General features: G+C 52.5%; 1 protein-coding gene across 1 annotated transcript; it reads left to right on the forward strand.

Annotated features, from left to right (window-relative positions):
- Window positions 1-12,636: 12,636 nt before the first annotated feature.
- Window positions 12,637-23,236, forward strand: spryd4 (SPRY domain containing 4). Its single transcript, XM_072494056.1, has 2 exons — window positions 12,637-12,768; window positions 22,111-23,236. Exons 1-2 carry the CDS (start codon window positions 12,675-12,677, stop codon window positions 22,647-22,649), a joined length of 633 nt encoding a protein of 210 aa, XP_072350157.1. The 5' UTR covers window positions 12,637-12,674; the 3' UTR covers window positions 22,650-23,236.
- Window positions 23,237-23,738: the final 502 nt, after the last annotated feature.

The raw sequence follows: 23,738 nt of genomic DNA on the forward strand, positions 1-23,738 counted from the left end.
CCCCTCAATATCCCCATCCTCATCCTCCCTGATATCCCCATCCTCATTCCCCCCTCAATATCCCCATCCTCATCCCCCTCAATACCCCATCCTCATCCTCCCCGATATCCCCAATCCTAATCCCCCCTCAATATCCCCATCCTCATCCCCCCCTCAATATCCCCATGCTCATCCCCCCTCAATATTCCCATCCTCATCCTCCCTCAATATCCCCAATCCTCATCCACCCTCAATATCCCCAATCCTCATCCCCCCTCAATATCCCCAATCCTCATCCCCCCTCAATATCCCCATCCACACCGCCCCCCAATATCCCCCTCAATATCCCCATCCTCATCCCCCCTCAATATCCCCATCGTCATTCGCTCTTCTATATCCCTCATTCCGATATCCTCCCTTCCTCATTCCCTCAATATCCCCATCCTCAACCGCGCCTCGATATCAGACCATCCTCATCCTCCGCAATATCCCCAATCCTAATCCCCCCTCGATATCCCCATCCTCATCCCGATATCCTTCCTTCCTCATTCCCTCAATATCCCCATCCTCAACCCCGCCTCGATATCAGCCCATCCTCATCCTCCCCAATATCCCCAATCCTAATCCCCCCTCAATATCCCCATCCTCATCCCGATATCCTCCCTTCCTCATCCCCCTCAATATCCCCAACCTCACCCCCCCCCCGCAATATCCCCATCCTCATCCCCCCTCAATATCCCCATCCTCATCCTCCCTGATATCCCCATCCTCATTCCCCCCTCAATATCCCCATCCTCATCCCCCTCAATACCCCATCCTCATCCTCCCCGATATCCCCAATCCTAATCCCCCCTCAATATCCCCATCCTCATCCCCCCCTCAATATCCCCATGCTCATCCCCCCTCAATATTCCCATCCTCATCCTCCCTCAATATCCCCATCCTCATTCCCTAAACATCCCCATCCTCATCCCCCCTCAATATCCCCCCTCAATATCCCCATCGTCATTCCCCCCTCGATATCCCCATCCTCATCCCGATATCCTCCCTTCCTCATCCCCCTCAATATCCCCATCCTCATCCTCCCTCAATATCCCCCATCCTAATCCCCCGTCAATATCCCCATCCTCATCCTCCCTCAATATCCACATCATCATCCCCCCTCAATATCCCCATCCTCATGCCCCCTCAATATCCCCATCCACATCCCCCTCAATATCCCCATCCTCATCCTCCCTCAATATCCCCATCATCATCCCCCCTCAATATCCCCATCCTCATCCACCCTCAATATCCCCAATCCTCATCCCCCCTCAATATCCCCAATCCACATCCCCCCTCAATATCCCCATCCTCATCCTCCCTCAATATCCCGCATCCTAATCCCCCCTCAATATCCCCATCCTCATCCCCCCCTCAATATCCCCATCCACACCGCCCCCCAATATCCCCCTCAATATGCCCATCCTCATCCCCCCTCAATATCCCCATCGTCATTCGCTCTTCGATATCCCTCATCCCGATATCCTCCCTTCCTCAATATCCCCATCCTCAACCGCGCCTCGATATCAGACCATCCTCATCCTCCGCAATATCCCCAATCCTAATCCCCCCTCGATATCCCCATCCTCATCCCGATATCCTTCCTTCCTCATTCCCTCAATATCCCCATCCTCAGCCCCGCCTCGATATCAGCCCATCCTCATCCTCCCCAATATCCCCAATCCTAATCCCCCCTCAATATCCCCATCCTCATCCCGATATCCTCCCTTCCTCATCCCCCTCAATATCCCCAACCTCATCCCCCCCCCCCGCAATATCCCCATCCTCATCCCCCCTCAATATCCCCGTCCTCATCCTCCCTGATATCCCCATCCTCATTCCCCCCTCAATATCCCCATCCTCATCCCCCTCAATATCCCCATCCTCATCCTCCCCGATATCCCCAATCCTAATCCCCCCTCAATATCACCATCCTCATCCCCCCTCAATATCCCCATCCTCATCCCCCTCAATATCACCATCCTCATCCCCCCTCAATATCCCCATCCTCATCCCCTCAATATCCTCATCCTCCCTCAATATCCCCATCCTCATCCCCCTCAATATCCCCATCCCCCCTCAATATCCCCATCCTCACCCCCCTCAATATCCCCATCCTTATCCTCCCTCAATATCCCCATCCTCATCCCCCTCAATATCCCCATCCTCATTGCCTCAATATCCCCATCCTCATTCCCCCCTCAATATTCCCATCCTCATCCTCCCTCAATATCCCCAATCCTAATCCCCCCTCAATATCCCCATCGTCATTCCCCCTTCGATATCCCCATCCTCATCCCGATATGCTCCCTTCCTCATTCCCTCAATATCCCCATCCTCATCCTCCCTCAATATCCCCCATCCTCATCCCCCCTCAATATCCCCAATCCTAATCCCCCCTCAATATCCCCATCCTCATCCCCCCTCAACATCCCCATCCTCATCCTCCCTCAATATCCCCATCCTCATCCCCCTCAATATCCCCATCCTCATCCCCCTCAATATCCCCATCCTCATTCCCTCAATATCCCCATCCTCATTCCCCCCTCAATATCCCCATCCTCATCCTCCCTCAATATCCCCCATCCTCATCCCCCCTCAATATCACCAATCCTAATCCCTCCTCAATATCCCCATCGTCATTCCCCCCTCAATATCCCCATCCTCATCCCCCCTCAATATCCCCATCCTCATCCCCTCTCAATATCCCCATCCTCATCCCCCCTCAATATCCCCATCCTCATCCCCTCTCAATATCCCCATCCTCATCCCCCCTCAATATCCCCATCCTCATCCCCCTCAATATCCCCATCCTCATCCCCCCTCAATATCCCGATCCTCATCCTCCCCGATATCCCCATCCTCATCCCCCCTCAATATCCCGATCCTCATCCTCCCCGATATCCCAATCCTCATCCCCCCTCAATATCCCCATCCTCATCCCCCCTCAATATCCCCATCCTCATCCTCCCTCAATATCCCGCATCCTAATCCCCCCTCAATATCCCCATCCTCATCCCCCCTCAATATCCCCAATCCTCATCCCCCCTCAATATCCCCATCCACACCGCCCCCCAATATCCCCCTCAATATCCCCATCCTCATCCCCCCTCAATATCCCCATCGTCATTCGCTCTTCAATATCCCTCATCCCGATATCCTCCCTTCCTCATTCCCTCAATATCCCCATCCTCAACCGCGCCTCGATATCAGACCATCCTCATCCTCCGCAATATCCCCAATCCTAATCCCCCCTCGATATCCCCATCCTCATCCCGATATCCTTCCTTCCTCATTCCCTCAATATCCCCATCCTCAACCCCGCCTCGATATCAGCCCATCCTCATCCTCCCCAATATCCCCAATCCTAATCCCCCCTCAATATCCCCATCCTCATCCCGATATCCTCCCTTCCTCATCCCCCTCAATATCCCCAACCTCATCCCCCCCCGCAATATCCCCATCCTCATCCCCCCTCAATATCCCCATCCTCATCCTCCCTGATATCCCCATCCTCATTCCCCCCTCAATATCCCCATCCTCATCCCCCTCAATATCCCCATCCTCATCCTCCCCGATATCCCCAATCCTAATCCCCCCTCAATATCCCCATCCTCATCCCCCCTCAATATCCCCATCCTCATCCCCTCAATATCCCCATCCTCCCTGCCCCCTCAATATCCCCATCCTCATCCCCCTCAATATGCCCATCCTCATCCCTCCCCCTCAATATCCCCATCCTAATCCTCCTCAATATCCCCATCCTCATCCCCCCTCAATATCCCCATCCTCATTCCCCCCTCAATATCCCCATCCTCATCCTCCCTCAATATCCCCATCCTCATCCCCCCTCAATATCCCCATCCTCATTCCCCCCTCAATATCCCCATCCTCATTCCCCCCTCAATATCCCCATCCTCATCCTCCCTCAATATCCCCCATCCTCATCCCCCCTCAATATCCCCAATCCTAATCCCCCCTCAATATCCCCATCGTCATTCCCCCTTCGATATCCCCATCCTCATCCCGATATCCTCCCTTCCTCATTCCCTCAATATCCCCATCCTCAACCCCGCCTCGATATTAGCCCATCCTCATCCTCCCCGATATCCCCAATCCTAATCCCCCCTCGATATCCCCATCCTCATCCCGATATCCTCCCTTCCTCATTCCCTCAATATCCCCATCCTCAACCCTGCCTCGATATTAGCCCATCCTCATCCTCCACGATATCCCCAATCCTAATCCCCCCTCAATATCCCCATCTTTATCCCACAATATTCCCACATCCGCATCTCCCCCTCGATATCCTCATCCCCCCTCGATATCCCCATCCTCATCCCGATATCCTCCCTTCCTCTTTCCCCCTCAATATCCCCATGTTCATCCCTCAATATTCCCCCATCCGCATCTCCCCCTCGATATCGTCATCCCCCCTCGATATCCACATCCTCATCCTCCCTCAATATCCCCCATCCTAATCCCCCCTCAATATCCCCATCCTCATCCTCCCTCAATATTCCCATCCTCATCCCCCCCTCAATATCCCCATCCTCATCCCCCCTCAATATCCCCAATCCTCATCCCCCTCAATATCCCCCATCCTAATCCCCCCTCAATATCCCCATCCTCATCCCCCTCAATATCCCTATCCTCATCCCCCTCAATATCCCCATCCTCATCCCCCTCAATATCCCCAATCCTAATCCCCCCTCAATATCCCCATCCTCATCCCCCTCAATATCCCCAATCCTAATCCCCCCTCAATATCCCCAATCCTCATCCCCCCTCAATATCCCCATCCTCATCCCCCTCAATATCCCCATCGTCATTCCCCCTTCGATATCCCCATCCTCATCACGAGATCCTCCCTTCCTCATTCCCTCAATATCCCCATCTTCATCCCTCAATATTCCCCCATCCGCATCTCCCCCTCGATATCCTCATCCCCCCTCGATATCCCCATCCTCATCCCGATATCCTCCCTTCCTCATTCCCCCTCAATATCCCCATGTTCATCCCTCAATATTCCCCCATCCGCATCTCCCCCTCGATATCCTCATCCCCCCTCGATATCCTCATCCCGATATCCTCCCTTCTTCATTCCCCCTCAATATCCCCATCTTCATCCCTCAATATTCCCCCATCCGCATCTCCCCCTCGATATCCTCATACTCATCCCCCCTCGATATTCCCATCTTCATCCCTCAATATTCCCCCATCCTCACTCCGCCGTCGATGTCCCCCATCCACATCCCCAATCTCATACCCCCCTCGATATCCCCCATCCTCATCCCCCCCAATCTCATAACCCCCTCGATATCCTCCCATCCTCATCCCACCCTCGATATCCCCCCATCTTCATCCCCAGCCTCGATATCCCCCCAGTCTCGAAATCCCATTCTCATCTCCCCCTTCGATATCCCCCCATCTTTTTCCCCAGCCTCGATCTCCCCCATCCTCATCTCCCCCTTCGATATCCCATCTTCATCCCCAGGCTCGATATCTCCCCCCCCCCAGCCTCGATATCCCATCCTCAACCCCCCCCAATCTTTAGCCCCAGCCTTGATATCCCCCCATCCTTGATTCCCCCCATCTTCATCCCCAGCCTCAATATCCCCCCACCCTCAACCCCCCCACTCTTCATCCCCAGCCTCGATATCCCCCCATCCTCACCCCCCCAGCCTCAATATCCCCCCATCCTTGATATCCCCCCATCCTCACCCCCCCATCTTCATCCCCAGCCTCAATATCCCCCCATCCTCACCCCTCCACTCTTCTGCCCCAGCCTCGATATCCCCCCATCTTTGATATCCCCCCCATCCTCACCCCCCATCTTCATCCCCAGCCTCGATATCCCCCATCCTCACCCCTTCACTCTTCTGCCCCAGCCTCGATATCCCCCCATCCTTGATATCCCCCCATCCTCACCCCCCATCTTCATCCCCAGCCTCAATATCCCCCCATCCTCACCCCCCCACTCTTCAGCCCCAGCCTCGATATCCCCCATCCTCAGTGCCCCACTCTTCATCCCCAGCCTCAATATCCCCCCATCCTCACCCCCCATCTTCATCCCCAGCCTCGATATCCCCCCATCCTCACCCCCCCACTCTTCAGCCCCAGCCTCGATATCCCCCCATCCTCACCCCCCACTCTTCAGCCCCAGCCTCGATATCCCCCCCATCCTCACCCCCCCACTCTTCAGCCCCAGCCTCGATATCCCCCCATCCTTGATATCCCCCCATCCTCACCCCCATCTTCATCCCCAGCCTCGATATCCCCCAGCCTCTATATCCCCCATCCTCATCTCCCCCTTCGATATCCCCCAATCTTCATCCCCAGCCTCGATATCCCCCCAACCTCAACCCCCATCTTCATCCCCAGCCTCAATATCCCCCCTTCCTCCTCCCCCCTCGATATCCCCATCCTCATCCCTCAATGTTCCCCCATCCTCATCCCCCCCCCCCCCCCCCCCCCCACGATATCCTCCCATCCTCACCCCCCCATCCCTCATTATGTCATTTGCAACAGAGGGACAGGGCAGGTCAGGCCCAGTGGGCAGGGCCCGGGGTCATGATGATGGCGGATAGGAGGAGGAGGGGGGTGAGAGACACCCCCGGTCAGAATAGTAACGTGGAATGTGAGGGGGTTGCAGGACCGGTGAAGAGGTTGAGGGTGTTTGCGCATTTAAAGAGCCTAAAGGTCGATGTGGCGATGCTGCAGGAGACCCAGCTGAGGGTGAAGAATCAGGTGATGCTTAGGAAGGGCTGAGTTAATCCGGTGTTTCATTCAGGGTTCGATATTAGGGCTCGGGGAGGTAGCGGTGTTGGTGGGCAAGAGGGTGAGGTTTCAGATGGAGACGGTGGTCGTGGACCAGGGGGGTGGGGTGAATAAGTGATTATCACAGTGGTGTTGGAGGGGAGCATGATGGCACTGGTGAGCGTACACAGCCCCAATTGGGAAGATGTAGGGTTTGCGAAGAGGGTGCTGGGTGATATCCCGGACTTGGACACTCGTGTGTTAATAGTAGGGTGGGGGACTGGAATATGGTGCAAGAGCCAAGGATGAACAGGTCGCAGCCGTACACGCTGGCCCGGTCGAGGGGGGCGGTGGTGAGGCAAAGGTGCTGACTGGGCTCATGAGAGAGATGCGTGATGTGGACCCGTGGAGGTTCCTGCACAAGAGGGAGTGGGAGTACTCGTTTTTCTCCCCGGTACATAAAGTATTCGAGAATAGACTTTTTTGTGGTGGGGAAGGCGTTATTGGCTAGAGTCAAGGGGTCGGGGTATTCTGCGATAGCCATCTCAGACCATGCGCCATATTGGTTGGATGTGGTCTTGGAGAAGGGGGTGGTCGAGAGGCCGGGGTGGCGAATGGATATGGGGTTGTTGGGAGACCGGAGTTTTTGTGGTAAGACTGGGAAGGTGATTGAGGAATATGCGGGATTCAATTGTACAGGGGAGGTTTTGCAGGCGGTGGTTTGGGGGGCTCGGAAGGCAGCAGTGAGGGGGGAGGTGAACTCGTTTAAGGCTAAGGTGGACAAGCAGGAGAGGGAAAAGTGCCAAAAGTTGATAGAGGAGGTTGATGGGAGACATGCGGGGGTTTGGACCGAGCCCTCCTGGACAGGAGGAACAAGCTTCAGGCAAAGGTTGACCGGTTGTCCACAGGGAAGGCGGTGCACCAACTGAGACGGGCGAGGGGGGTGGTGTATGAGCACAGGGAGAAGGCCAGCTAGCTCCGGAGGGAGACGGCAGCAAGGGAGATGGTCCAGGTACGAGATAGGACAGGGAAGTTAGTGGTGGCCCCGGAGCAGATTAATAATGTTTTTGAGGAGTTTGAGAAGTTGTATAGGTCGGAGCTGCCGGGAGAGGAGCGAGAGATGAGGGAGTTTCTAGACAGGTTGGAGTACCCAGTGTTTGGGGAGGAAGATAGGGCAGGGCTGGAGGGGCCGGCGGGAGAACAGGAGGTAAAAGAGGCAATCTGGAGGATGCAGTCAGGGAAGGTAGCAGGGCCGGATGGGTTCCCAGTGGAGTATTATCAGAAGTTTAAGGACAAGTTGGCGCCGCTGATGGTGGGAATGTTTGAGGAAGTGATGCCACGTGCCAGTGAGGCTAGAAATAGGAAGATAGAGCAGCTAAACACGTGGCTAAACAGCTGGTGTAGGAGGGAGGGTTTCCGTTATCTGGACCACTGGGAGCTCTTCCAGGGCAAGTGTGACCTATATAAGAAGGACGGGTTGCATCTAAACCGGAGAGGCATAAATATCCTGGCCGCGAGGTTTGCTAGTGTCACACGGGAGGGTTTAAACTAGTATGGCAGGGGGGTGGGCACGGGAGCAATAGGTCAGAAGGTGAGAGCATTCAGGGAGAACTAGGGAATAGGGACAGTGGGGCTCTGAGGCAGAGCAGACAGGGAGAAGTTGCTGAACACAGCGGGTCTGGTGGCCTGAAGTGCATATGTTTTAATGCAAGAAGTATTACGGGTAAGGCAGATGAACTTGGAGCTTGGATTAGTACTTGGAACTATGATGTTGTTGCCATTACAGAGACCTGGTTGAGGGAAGGGCAGGATTGGCAGGTAAACGTTCCAGGATTTAGATGTTTCAGGTGGGATAGAGGGGGATGTAAAAGGGGAGGCGGAGTTGCGCTACTGGTTCGGGAGAATATCACAGCTGTACTGCGGGAGGACACCTCAGAGGGCAGTGAGGCTATATGGGTAGAGATCAGGAATAAGAAGGGTGCAGTCACAATGTTGGGGGTTTACTACAGGCCTCCCAACAGCCAGCAGGAGATAGAGGAGCAGATAGGTAGACAGATTTTGGAAAAGAGTAAAAACAACAGGGTTGTGGTGATGGGAGACTTCAACTTCCCCAATATTGACTGGGACTCACTTAGTGCCAGGGGCTTAGACGGGGCGGAGTTTGTAAGGAGCATCCAGGAGGGCTTCTTAATACAATATGTAGACAGTCCAACTAGGGAAGGGGCGGTACTGGACCTGGTATTGGGGAATGAGCTCGGCCAGGTGGTAGATGTTTCAGTAGGGGAGCATTTCGGTAACAGTGACCACAATTCAGTAAGTTTTAAAGTACTGGTGGACAAGGATAAGAGTGGTCCTAGGATGAATGTGCTAAATTGGGGGAAGGCTAATTATAACAATATTAGGCGGGAACTGAAGAACATAGATTGGGGGCGGATGTTTGAGGGCAAATCACCATCTGACATGTGGGAGGCTTTCAAGTGTCAGTTGAAAGGAATTCAGGACCGGCATGTTCCTGTGAGGAAGAAGGATAAATACGGCAATTTTCGGGAACCTTGGATAACGAGAGATATTGTAGGCCTCGTCAAAAAGAAAAAGGAGGCATTTGTCAGGGCTAAAAGGCTGGGAACAGACGAAGCCTGCGTGGAATATAAGGAAAGTAGGAAGGAACTTAAGCAAGGAGTCAGGAGGGCTAGAAGGGGTCACGAAAAGTCATTGGCAAATAGGGTTAAGGGAACTCCCAAGGCTTTTTACACGTACATAAAAAGCAAGAGGGTAGCCAGGGAAAGGGTTGGCCCACTGAAGGATAGGCAAGGGAATCTATGTGTGGAGCCAGAGGAAATGGGCGAGGTACTAAATGAATACTTTGCATCAGTATTCACCAAAGAGAAGAAATTGGTAGATGTTGAGTCTGGAGAAGGGTGTGTAGATAGCCTGGGTCACATTGAGATCCAAAAAGACGAGGTGTTGGGTGTCTTAAAAAATATTAAGGTAGATAAGTCCCCAGGGCCTGATGGGATCTACCCCAGAATACTGAAGGAGGCTGGAGAGGAAATTGCTGAGGCCTTGACAGAAATCTTTGGATCCTCACTGTCTTCAGGGGATGTCCCGGAGGACTGGAGAATAGCCAATGTTGTTCCTCTGTTTAAGAAGGGTAGCAAGGATAATCCAGGGAACTACAGGCCGGTGAGCCTTACTTCAGTGGTAGGGAAATTACTGGAGAGAATTCTTCGAGACAGGATCTACTCCCATTTGGAAGCAAATGGACGTATTCGTGAGAGGCAGCATGGTTTTGTGAAGGGGAGGTTGTGACTCACTAACTTGATAGAGTTTTTCGAGGAGGACACTAAGATGATTGATGCAGGTAGGGCAGTGGATGTTGTCTATATGGACTTCAGTAAGGCCTTTGACAAGGTCCCTCATGGTAGACTAGTACAAAAGGTGAAGTCACACGGGATCAGGGGTGAGCTGGCAAGGTGGATACAGAACTGGCTAGGCCATAGAAGGCAGAGAGTAGCAATGGAAGGATGCTTTTCTAATTGGAGGGCTGTGACCAGTGGTGTTCCACAGACTTGTTTGGAGATTTGGGCGGAGAGATGGCAGATGGAGTTTAATCCGGACAAATGTGAGGTAATGCATTTTGGAAGGTCTAATGCAGGTAGGGAATATACAGTGAATGGTAGAACCCTCAAGAGTATTGAAAGTCAAAGAGATCTAGGAGTACAGGTCCACAGGTCACTGAAAGGGGGAGAAGGTAGTCAAGAAGGCATACGGCATGCTTGCCTTCATTGGCCGGGGCATTGAGTATAAGAATTGGCAAGTCATGTTGCAGCTGTATAGAACCTTAGTTAGGCCACACTTGGAGTATAGTGTTCAATTCTGGTCGCCACACTACCAGAAGGATGTGGAGGCTTTACAGAGGGTGAAGAGATTTACCAGAATGTTGCCTGGTATGGAGGGCATTAGCTATGAGGAGCGGTTGAATAAACTCGGTTTGTTCTCACTGGAACGAAGGAGGTTGAGGGGCGACCTGATAGAGGTCTACAAAATTATGAGAGGCATAGACAGAGTGGATAGTCAGAGGCTTTTCCCCGGGGTAGAGGGGTCAATTACTAGGGGGCATAGGTTTAAGGTGAGAGGGGCAAGGTTTAGAGTAGATGTACGAGGCAAGTTTTTTACGCAGAGGGTAGTGGGTGCCTGGAACTCGCTGCCGGAGGAGGTGGTGGAAGCAGGGACGATAGTGACATTTAAGGAGCATCTTGACAAATACATGAATAGGATGGGAATAGAAGGATACGGACCCAGGAAGTGTAGAAGATTGTAGTTTAGTCGGGCAGCATGGTCGGCACGGGCTTGGAGGGCCGAAGGGCCTGTTCCTGTCCTGTACATTTCTTTGTTCTTTGTAAGGGGGTTTTGCCTCAGACGTTGGGACATCCTTCGATTTCCCTGTTGTTAAAAAAGGACAAAGACCCGGTGGAAAGTGGTTCGTATAGGCCCACATCACTATTAAATGTGGACGCCAAGATACTGGCAAAGGTGCTGGTGGCAAGGTTGGAGGAGTGCGTCCCGAAGGTGATAGGAGAGGATCAGGCAGGGTTCGTTAAGGGAAGGAAGCTGTTCTCGAATGTTCGATGGTTGTTAAATGTGATCACGTCACCAATGGATGGAAAGGATGGCCCCGAGCAAGTATTCAGTGAGCCTGGTGGTGGTGGCAACTTTGAAGATCTGGAGGCAGTTTAGACAGCACTTTAAGCTGGGAGTGGGGTCGGAGGGATGCCAATTAGGGAGAATCATAGGTTCGAGCTGGGGAGGTGGGATGCGAGGTTTCGGAGGTGGGAGATAAGCACAGTGAAGGATCTGTTCCTGGGTGGCGATTTGCGAGGTTGGAGGAGGGAAGTCCGGGTTGGCGCAGGAGGGTTTCAGTACCTACAAGTCCGAGATTTTGCAAGGAAGGACTTCCCGATAGCGCCGGCCCCCTTGCTGTTGGAGGTGGTACTGTTGGCGGCGGGGTGGGGGGGTAGTATCGGCAATCTATGGGAGGACTCTGGGGGATTGGGTGTTCATGGAGCGGATTGACCGCCCAAAGGCGGGTCCTGTTGGGGTGAAGGTCAGCCTCCCCACCCGGTACCATGGCGTGGCGGGGCATCTGCTGCAGTTGCTGACGCTCGAGAAGGTGAAGTTTGAATTAAGTGGGGTAAAGGATGGAAGGATTCCACAATTCATGGGCATTGTTTATCTTGCATTTTCGGGAGCTGGTTACCGTTGGTTACCAGGTTTGGTTTATTGTTTGCTTTTTAATTTGTGAATCAATGTTTTAGGTTGCATATTGGTGGGGTCGTTTTGTTGTTGTTTCTGTTTTTTTTCTTTGTATGGTGAAAATATTGCGAATAAAAAGATTTTTTAGAAAGGAACATTGAAGTTAACGGCGTGTTTATCAGGGCCACCTCATTGGAAGTTAAATGTTCCGTTCCTGCAAATAGAATTTGGATGTTTTAAAACTTCCTACTAAAACTGAAGCAAATCCGCGGGGCAAATGCTGCCGTTTACCTCAGCTGGAGTCCAGCGAGTGAACAGCGGCCGACCATTCCCGCCTCATTGGCATGGGTGACGGAATCACGCTCCCGCCGCAGGGTGACGGAATCACGCTCCCGCCGCAGGGTGACGGAATCACGCTCCCGCCGCAGGGTGACGGAATCACGCTCCCGCCGCAGGGTGACGCGCCGACGCTCCCGCCGCAGGGTGACGCGCCGACGCTCCCGCCGCAGGGTGACGTGCCGACGCTCCCGCCGCAGGGTGACGGAATCACGCTCCCGCCGCAGGGTGACGGAATTACGCTCCCGCCGCAGGGTGACGCGCCGACGCTCCCGCCGCAGGGTGACGCGCCGACGCTCCCCGGAATGAAGATGGCGGCGGTCGGGAGGCTGTTCCGAGGGGCTGGAGGGTTGCTACTGGCCAGGAGGCAGTCGGGTGCCATGGAGCTCCCCAGACGCTGTGGGTATTAATTGGCCTTTGAAGTTTGATGCGGAATGTGATGAATCCAAGTTGCTCAGGATTTGTGGTCGGGTTAGTGGGGGTGGAGATGGGGGTTACAGAGGTCACTATGTGAATGGGGTTAGTGCTGAATGGGATTGGCCTAGTAGCTGGTTGGAAGAATTTCCCAACACATTCTCCCCCTGGAGCTAAGCAGTGGAAGTAGCTCTGCACATGCCCCGCAGCGACATGGAACTAAACAAATTACTGCAGATGTTGGACTCGAAAATGCTGGAAAATCTCAGCAGGTCTGGCAGCGTCTGTAGGGAGAGAAAAAAGCTTTGTCAAAGGGTGATCTGGACTCAAAACGTTAGCTCTTTTCTTTGGCAAGAATACCAAACTTCAAAGACACTCTTTCTCGCTCCCCAAGTGCTGCCAGACCTGCTGAGTTCATCCAGCATTTTCTGTTTCTAATTGAGAAAAGAGCGGGGGCACTAATTGTTTGACAAGTCGGCTCAGATTTGTTGAGGCATTGCCATGCAGAATGCACCAGGGAGCGATTGTTCCCCACTTATTTGTTTATTTCAAACAAGGTGCATTCCTTCATAGAATTTACAGCGCAGAAGGAGGCCATTTGGCCCATTGAATCTGCACCGGCCCTTAGGAAAGAGCAAAAACAGCTTCTTCCCCGCTGTCACCAGACTCCTAAATGACCCTCTTATGGACTGATTTCATTAACACTACACCCTGTCTGCTTCATCCGATGCCAGAGCTTATGTAGTTACATTGTATATGTTGTGTTGCCCTATTATGTATTTTCTTTTATTCCCTTTTCTTCTCATGTACTTAATGATCTGTTGAGCTGCTCGCAGAAAAATACTTTCCACTGTACCTCGGTACACGTGACAATAAACAAATCCAATCTAATCCAACCCTATCCCCATAACCCAGCAACCCTACCCAACCTTTTTTGGACACTAATGGCAATTTATTATGGCCAATCCACCTAACCTGCACACCTTTGGACTGTGGGAGGAAACCAGAGCACCCAGAGGAAACCCAGACAAGGGGAGAACATGCAGACACCGCACAGACAGTGACCCAGCGGGGAATCGAACCTGGAGCTGTGAAGCAACTGTGCTACCGTGCTTAGACATGTTCCTTTTTCCTGGAGAGAATATGTTCCTAAGAATATATGCATGTTCTAGCAAAAGTAAGTGAGCTGCACTGCGAGACAACTGATAATCATAATTGATAGTCAGTGTAACTCTTAGCGCACTTTCCAAACCTGTGACCTCTGTCACCTAGATGGACAAGGGCAACAGATACATAGGAACCCCACCAGCTGGCAGTTCCCCTCCAAATCACTCCCCCTCCTAACTTGAAAATATATCGGCTGTTCCTTCACTGTCAAAATCCTGGAACACCCTACCAAACAGCACGGTGTGGGTACCTACACCACATGGATTACAGCAGTTCAAGAACATGGCTCACCACGTAAGGGCAAGTAGGGTGAGCGATAAGTATTGATCTAAGCCAGTGATGCCCACATTCCACGAAAGAACAAAAAAAAAAACACTTGGGATTGTTCAACTAGTGCTGCCCGATCACGGAACCACATCAAATGGTAGACATTATGTTCTGAGTTTTGCCAGCACAAGTTGGTGGAATACAGTCCGTCCTCTGCTTGTTCCAAACAAAGAACTTTATCATCCCTACAATGTAGAAGGAGGCCCATCAAGTCTGCACCAACTTTCGAAAGAGCACTCCAGGCCTAATCCCCGGCCCAGGCCCACTCCCCTGCCCTATCCCCATAACCCCAATCCACCTTTGAACACCTACGGTGCAATTTAGCATGGCCAATCGACTGAACGATACTGTGTGATACAATCTACCAATCATTGGGATGTATGGTTTACAAACCTGGCATCGCACTGGTATTAAAATTCATATACCATATGACGCATTTGTGTAATATACAGAATGTCTTTTTGATTTGACGGCAGCATCCTGCTGGTGGAAAACTCCGCTCGTGTTGCTGCTGCATAGTAGCAGCATGAAAGGGCTAACTTGACCTGTTCAAATTTTTGAGATACTTTACTTGCACGGTGCACGGCCTTGTTTACAGGGTTGCCAATAAAGCTAATCTTACAGTGATTGGAGCTGCAGGAGTCCCAATTTGGATATTGACCAATGAAAGTAGACTTGTGGGAAACAGTAGCAGAGAGCCTATTAGCGTATTCCTCTGTCGCCGAAAGTGAGTGAGTTTGTTACACTGCACCATTTTAAAGATGAGTGCAGGATGGAGCCCATTAAGGTTTGTAAGGAAATTCTTGAAAGCGGCTGCCAATTCAAATATAGAACATAGAACGGTAAAGCACAGTACAGGCCCTTCGGCCCACAATGTTGTGCCGATCATTTATCCTAATCTAAGATCAACCTAACCTACACCCCTTCAATTTACTGCTGTCCATGTGCCTGTCCAAGAGTCGCTTAAATGTCCCTAATGACTCTGACTCCACCACCTCTGCTGGCAGTGCATTCCACACACCCACCACTCTCTGTAAAGAACCTCTGACATCTCCCCTATACCTTCCTCCAATCACCTTAAAATTATGTCCCCCTCGTGACAGCCATTTCCACCCTGGGGAAAAGTCTCTGGCTATCCACTCTATCCATGCCTCTCATCACCTTGATGTGGAGATGCCGGCGTTGGACTGGGTTGAGCACAGTAAGAAGTCTTACAACACCAGGTTAAAGTCTTTTATTTCGATATCACTAGCTTTCAGAGTGCTGCTCCTTCCTCAGGTGAAACAGTAGCAGAGAGCCTATTAGCGTATTCCTCTGTCGATGAAAGTGAGTGAGTTTGTTGCACTGCACCATCACCTCATCACCTTGTACACCTCTATCAAGTCACCTCTCTTCCTTCTTCGCTCCAGTGAGAAAAGCCCTAGCTCCCTCAACCTTTCTTCATAAGACATGCCCTCCAGTCCAGGCAGCATCCTGGTAAATCTCCTCTGTACCCTCTTCAAAGCATCCACATCCTCCCAAAAATGAGGCAACCAGAACTGGACACAATATTCCAAGTGTGGTCTAACCAGGGTTTTATAAATCTGCAGCAAAACGTCGCGGCTCTTAAACTCAATCCCCCTGTTAATGAAAGCAAACACACCATACGCCTTCTTAACAACCCTATCAACCTGGGTGGCAACTTTGAGGGATATAGTAAACATATCAACTACCTATCGGAAATGTGCAAAGGGACAGGAGCTATAAGGTCATTCTATCAAAACTCTGTTCTGGAAACCGCTAAAAATGTTAGAGCTGGGCCTAGAGGGTACCAATCTATTTGGGTAACACAGGATAGCGAGCCTGGTATTTGGATGATTTCTGAGAGGACACATGCATCAATATTTCTAACCCACTCCTTGGACTCTCATTCAAAAAGTATTAAAATTACAACACTGGCGGAGACCATTCAGCCCCACTTATTATTGAATCCTATTCCACTAGATCATGTCATATTTATCCTTTTTTCCTACACTTCAATCACCACATGAAGCATCTTTTCTTTTCATGTACTAAATAATCAGTTTGAGCTGCTCACAAAAAATACTTTTCCCTGTACCTCAGTATACATGGCAATAAACCAATCCAATATTTCAAGAACCTTCTTGTTTTATCCAGTCAGAATCTTCGGTCTCTTTCACGTCTCCCACTAATGTATACAATGTATCACTATTTACCCACGATAAAGTCCCCTGGTTTCACTCTTCACTGGCCATCCCCATTCACCACATTGCTGCTGCAGTATCTCCTGGCCCCATGCTCAGCCCATGCTCCGGTTTCCTCCCAGAAGTCCCGAAAGACGTGCTATTTGGTGAATTGGACATTCTGAATTCTCCCTCTGTGACCCGAACAGGCGCCGGAATGTGGCGACGAGGGGATTTTCACAGTAACTTCATTGCAATGTTAATGTAAGCCTACTTGTGACACTAATAAAGATTATTATTATTATTCTCCTCTTCCCTCCTCACTCAGTCCTTTGACTCCTCTCTCTCCCATCCACCAAACTAATATGCCCCGAGTTCCCACTCTCTTTCCCCACATCAACTCCTCCCCCCCCCCCCCCAAACTTGAGACCTAACCTTCCAACACCAAGTGGCACTGCTGCCTCACAGCTCCAGGGTCCTGGGTTCAATTCCGGCCTCGGGTGTCTGTGTGGAGTTTGCACTTTCTCCCCGTGTCTGCGTGGGTTTCCTCCGGGTGCTCCGGTTTCCTCCCACAGTCCATAAATTAGGTGGATTGGCCATGATAAATTGCCCCTTAGTGTCCAAAAGATTAGGTGGGGTTGCTGGGTATGTGCTCTATTTTTTTCAGAAATATTTTTATTCAAATTTTTACATATTTTCAACACCCCCCCCCCCCTTACAGAAAAAAGACAAACAAAGAACACATAAATAAACATCTTACAACTACATCACAAATTCCCCCAATATACAAACCCCCCCCCCCCCCCCCAATAAGCAATAATAAACCCACCTCCTAACGCTCCACTAGAAAGTCTAGGAACAGTTGCCACCGCCTGAAGAACCCTTGCACAGACCCTCTCCAATTTAATAAACCCCATCATATCGCTGATCCAGGCTTCCACGCTCGGGGGCCTCGCATCCTTCCACTGTAGCAGAATCCTCCGCCGGGCTACCAGGGACGCAAAGGCCAGAATACCGGCCTCTTTCACCTCCTGCACGCCTGGCTCGCCGATACCCCAAATAGTGCTAACCCCCAGCTCGGCTTAACCCGGGTGTTCACCACCTTAGACACCGTCCTCGCAATACCCCTCCAGAACCCATCCAGCGCCGGGCACGCCCAGAACATGTGGGTGTGATTTGCTGGGCTCCCCCAGCACCTCCCACACCTGTCTTCCACCCCAAAGAACTTGCTCAGCCTCGCCCCTGTCATATGCGCTCTGTGAAGAACCTTAAATTGTATCAGGCGAAACCTGGCGCAAGAGGAGGAAGAATTAACCCTACCCAGGGCGTCCGCCCACGTACCCTCGTCTATCTCCTCCTCCCATTTACCCTTTAGCTCCTCCACCGAGGTCTCCTCCTCCTCCTGCATCTACTGGTAGATCGCCGAGACCCTGCCCCCCCCCCCCCCCCCCCCCCCCCGCATTTCCGGGAGGAAGCCCAAATTTTTCCTCCAGCGCCCCAAGGCTCGCAAACGTCCCATCTAAAAACAGGTCCCCCATCCTTCTAATTCCTGCCCTGTGCCAGCTCAGGAACCCCCCATCCATTCTCCCCGGGACGAACCAATGGTTCTCCCGGATCGGGGACCAAACCGAAGCCTCTACCTCACCCCTGTGGCGCCTCCACTGCCCCCAAATTTTCAAAGTCGCCGCCGCCACCGGACTCGTGGTGTACTTAGTTGGCGGGAGCGGCAGCGGTGCTGTCACCAGCGCTCCCAGACTCGTGCCCACACAGGACGCCATCTCCAGCCTCTTCCACGCCGCCCCCTCCCCCTCCATTGCCCACTTGCATATCATCGCCACATTGGCAGCCCAGTAATACCCACACAGATTAGGCAACGCTAACCCTCCTCTGTCCCTACTCCGCTCCAGAAACACCCTTCTCACCCTCGGGGTCTTTTCGCCCACACGAATCCCATGGTGATCCTACTGACCCGCTTTAAAAAGGCCTTGGGGATCAGGATGGGGAGGCACTGGAATATAAAAAGGAACCTCGGGAGCACCGTCATTTTCACCGACTGTACCCTACCCTCCAAGGAGAGTGGCAGCATATCCCACCTTTTAAACTCCTCCTCCATCTGCCCCACCAGCCTCGTCAAGTTGAGCTTGTGTAGGGCCCCCCAGCTCCTGGCCAGCTGGATCCCCAGGTACCGAAAATTCCTTTCCGCCCTCTTCAATGGAAGCTCGTCTATCCCCCTTCCCTGGTCCCCTGGGTGTACCATGAAGAGCCCACTCTTCCCCACGTTGAGCTTATACCCAGAAAAGTCCTCAAACTCCCTGAGGATCCGCATCACCACCGGCATCCCCCCCCACTGGGCCCGCCACATACAGTAACAGGTCATCGGCATACAACGATACCCGGTGTTCCTCCCCCCCCCCCCCCCCCCCCCCCCCCCCCCGGACCAGCCCCCTCCAGTTCCTGGACTCCCTTAGAGCCACAGCCAAAGGCTCAATTGCCAATGCAAATAGCAAGGGGGATAGGGGCACCCCTGCCTCGTCCCCCGGTACAACCAAAAGTATTCTGACCTCCTCCGATTCGTGGCCACACTCGCCACCGGGGCTTTGTTAAGTAGCCTAACCCAACTAATGAACGCCTCCCCGAACCCAAACCTCCTCAACACTTCCCAGAGGTACCCCCACTCCATCCTATCGAAGGCCTTCTCCGCGTCCATCGCCGCCACTATCTCCAATTCCCCCTCCACTGCAGGCATCATGATTACGTTAAGGAGCCTCCGCACATTGGTATTCAGCTGCCTTCCCTTAACAAAACCCGTCTGGTCCTCGTGAATCACCCCCGGGACACTGTCCTCAATTCTGGTAGCCAACACCTTCGCTAACAGCTTCGCGTCCACGATGAGGAGAGAGATTGGCCTATACGACCCACACTGTAATGGGTCCTTGTCCCGCTTCAAGATCAGCGAGATCAGCGCCCTGGACATCGTCGGGGGTAGGGCCCCCCCATCCCCCCCTCCCCCCTCTCCTCATTGAAAGTCCTCACTAATAGAGGGCCCAGCAGGTCCATGTACTTCCGGTAAAATTCCACCGGGAACCCATCTAGCCCTGATGCCTTCCCCGCCTGCATACTCCTCCGCCCCTTAGTTAGCTCCTCCAGCCCTACCGGTGCCCCAAGCCCAGCCACCTGCTCATCCTCCACCCTCGGGAACCTCAGTCGATCCAAAAATCGACGCATCCCCCCCCCTCCTCCGTCGGGGGCTCAGACCTATACAGCCCCTCATAAAAGTCTCTAAATACCCCATTAATTCCCACCGCACTCCGCACCGTGTTCCCCCTTTATCCCTAACTCCCCCAATCTCCCTCGCCGCCTCCCGCTTCCGAAGCTGGTGTGCCAACATCCGGCTAGCCTTCTCCCCGTACTCATACACCGCCCCTTGCGCTTTCCTCCACTGCACCTCTGCCTTCTTGGTGGTCAACAGGTCGAACTCGGCCTGGAGGCTTCGTCGCTCCTTGAGTAGTCCCTCCTCGGGGACCTCTGCACACCTCCTATCCACCCTTAAAATCTCCCCCACCAATCTCTCCCTCTCTCTCCTCTCCTTCTCCTTGTGGACCCTAGTGGAGATTAGCTCTCCCCTAATCACCGCCTTCAGCACCTCCCAGACCACCCCCACCTGCACCTCCCCATTATCATTAGCCTCTAGATAGCTTTCAATGCACCCCCGGATCTGCCCGCTCACCATCACATACCTACCTCCATTGTCTGCCACGATGTTCAGCGCCTCAAACGACACCTTCCCCACCAAAATCAACACCCCTCGATTCTTTGCGTCCAACCCCGAGTGGAAAACCTGCCCTCCCCACCCCTAACCTGATCTGCCACCCTCAAATGCGTCTCCTGGAGCATAACCACATCTGCCTTCAGTCCCTTCAGGTGCACGAACACACGGGCCCTCTTGACCGGCCCGTTCAGGCCTCTCACATTCCAAGTTATCAGCCACGTGCCCACGCCGCCCGCACTCTCCATTCCCCCCCCAGCGGCAGACCGCCATCGCCGTCCATCAGCGGGCGCTCCTCTCCAACACCGCCCTTCCCCCTTCCTTCCCTAGCGCGGGAAAAAGCCCACGCTTTCCATCAGACCAGCCCCGCCCTCTCTAGCGCAGCTCTCTTTTGCGGCCTAATCCCAGCTCCCCTCCCCCCAACGGGGCCCCGTCCTTCCAACCACCGACGCCCCCCCACTTCGAACCATTTCACCCTTCCCCACCCAGCACCCAAGCAAACAATACAGAACAGAACATCCCCCAAAGCACAGTAACCACAGTAGCCCCCCGCGACCTCCCCTCACAACCGACCCTCAGTCCGTGTCCAACTTTTCGGCCTGAATAAAGGTCCACGCCTCGTCCGGCGTCTCAAAGTAATGGTGCCGGTCCTTAAACGTGACCCACAGTCGCGCCGGCTGCAGCATCCCGAATTTCACCCCCTTGCGATGCAGAACCGCCTTAGCCCAATTGTACCCGGCCCTCTTCTTGGCGACCTCCGCGCTCCAGCCCTGGTATATCCGGACCTCTGCATTCTCCCACCTGCTGCTCTGTTCCTTTTTTGCCCATCTTAGGACACACCCCCTGTCCACCAAGCGGCGGAACCGCACCAATACCGCCCGCGGCTGCTCGTTAGACTTGGGCCTCCTCGCCAGGACTCGGTGGGCCCCATCCAGCTCCAGGGGCCTCGGGAAGGCACCCGCGCCCATCAACGTGTTCAGCACCGTGACCACATATGCTCCAGCATCCGACCCCTCCACTCCCTCTGGGAGACCCGGAATCCGCAGGTTATTCCTCCTCGGCCGATTCTCCATGTCCTCGAACTTCTCCTGCCATTTCTTATGCAGCGCCTCGTGCGCCTCCACCTTCACCGCCAGGCCCAATATCTCGTCCTCATTCTCCGAGGCCTTCTGCCGCACCTCCCGGATCGCCGCCCCTTGGGCCTTCTGGGTCTCGACCAGCTTGTCGATCGAAGCCTTCAATGGCTCCAGCAGCTCTGCTTTCAATTCCGTGAAGCAGCGCTCGAGAAACTCCTGCTGCTCTTGCGACCACTGCGCCCACGCTGCCTGGTCTCCACCCGCCGCCATCTTGGCTTTCCTCCCTTGCACTTTTCGCTGCACCAGAATTACTTTTTTCACCGCTCCACTCCTGGTCCAATCCATACAGTGCCGGGGAAATCGTACTGTCACCTTCCCACACTGGGAGCCGTCGAACGGGCCCCTCAAAAGAGCCCAAAAGTCCGTTTCTGGCGGGAGCTGCCGAACGTGCGACTTAGCTCAGCATAGCCGCATCCGGAAGCAGGGTATGTGCTCTTTCAAGAGTCGGTGCAGACTTGATGGGCCAAATTACATCCATCTGCACAGTAAATTCTATGATCATGATAAGTCTCTCGATTTCCCCCTCCTGAACCCCGTTCCTCCTGATCTCTCTTCCCCCCCCCCACTTGCATTCTCATCACCCCCGCCCTCGCTGAGCCTCAGCAGTTTATAATTAAGCCGATAAGAAAGTTGTTGACCGGTCTTTGAATTTAAAATGAATTGCTTGCCACTGATGAACTGGAAATTTCTCTGGAGCAATACACTTTGTTGAGCAGTGTGTCGCATTGTTTTCTTTTTCCATTTATAGATTTAAATTTCAAACTGGACGAGAAGACAGCCCACAGTTGCTTGGACCTTTTCAAAAAAGAGACGGGAGTCATTTACCGGGTGATCGGTATTGACCCAAGTAAAGTGCCCAAAAATCCTGAGCGCTTCAGAGAGTGGGCTGTGGTCTTTGCTGACGTGACTCTCTCAACTGGGAGACATTACTGGGAGGTCACAGTGAAACGGTCATATGAGTTTCGCATTGGGGTGGCAGAGGCAAACATGTCCCGAGAAGAATGTATTGGTGCCAATGACTGCTCCTGGGTTTATGCTCATCTCCAGAGGAAGTGGTACTCCATGGCGTCCAATGAGATGGTTCCAGTTGACTTCTTTGGGAAGCCTGATCGAGTGGGCTTTCTCCTGGACTGTGAAGGCAGGAAGCTCAGTTTAATAGACGTCGAGAAAGCTGCTGTTGTTAGCACAATAACAGCGGAGTTCAAAATGCCGCTAGTTCCAGCCTTTGCATTATGGAATGGAGAGCTCTTAACACATTCAGGCCTGGACATTCTGCAAGGCATCTGATCCCCTCCCCTCAAGCTACCTGCGATCTGGACTTCATTCTGTTCACTGTATTTGTCGGTCATTTTTGAGGAATCAGCTATGTCCTATAATCAGCTCTTTCAACGTAGCCACAGGCTTTGAAACAGAGTTATCCTTTAGTCCTCTCAAAGCATTACTTGAAGCCTGTGTCCATTTTCTGTTCAACTGTGAGCAATATGTGATTGCTGCTTTTATTGTGATCCATGTAATCTGCTGCGGGTACGCAAGTGCCCTTTCCTGTTTTTAAAATGTGGAAAAGAATTTTGCAACAAAACAAAAAGTATTCGGTCCTTGTTGACGAGTGAGGCAACGTCAGTCTCTTGTTGGCCAGATTCAGTCTTGTGAAACACTCTCCACATTGGGTAATTGCACCATCAGCTCTCAAAATGCCAACCGATAACTCTGAGAAATCCTGTTTCTGCTGCTCAAGACTTAACTTGCTTTTTTTGTCGACACCCCCCAGACCGAGAGCAAGGAGATAAATGGAGCAACACAGGGGGGCCGGAGTTAGAATGCTGAGTATTCTATCTGTATTCTAATATTTTAATAAAATATGAATGTACCAACAACGAGCAGCTTTACTGTGCCAAAACATGCCCTGGCACATGCCAGGATCATCTTCAAGCAGAATTTGACATATGTGGTGTTAGAGTAAAAGATTTGTTAGAAGTGATAGGTTCAAAGGAGTGTCTTTAAGGAAGAGAGGTGGAGAAATTTCAGGAGGGAATGTCAGAGTGTATGGCCCGGACAACTGTCGGGACACCAGAGGCAACAGTGGGGGTGGGGTAGAAAAAGGAGGTTGAAGGTGCGGAGCTGACTTGCAAGGATGGAGGGAACAAAGTATTTTTTTGAGGAGAGGGTAATCACGATAGATCTGAAGGGGCTTAGGACAGAAAAGAGGGGAGAGAACAGTTTACAATATCGGCAATAATAATAACCTTCAGTGTCACAAGTAGGCTTACATTAACACTGCAATGAAGTTACTGTGAAAAGCCCCTAGTCGCCACATTCCGGCGCCTGTTCGGGTCACAGAGGGAGAATTCAGAATGTCCAATCCACCTAACAGCACAT

This window comes from Scyliorhinus torazame, chromosome X (assembly GCF_047496885.1).
Source record: "Scyliorhinus torazame isolate Kashiwa2021f chromosome X, sScyTor2.1, whole genome shotgun sequence".
NCBI lineage: Eukaryota > Metazoa > Chordata > Chondrichthyes > Carcharhiniformes > Scyliorhinidae > Scyliorhinus > Scyliorhinus torazame.

Bases quoted from the DNA above. Each gene is read 5' to 3' on its own strand.
- spryd4 (XM_072494056.1), top strand. From the start codon at position 12,675: ATGAAGATGGCGGCGGTCGGGAGGCTGTTCCGAGGGGCTGGAGGGTTG. The intron at 12,769-22,110 runs GTGGGTATTAAT...TTCCATTTATAG, and splicing joins CATGGAGCTCCCCAGACGCT to ATTTAAATTTCAAACTGGAC.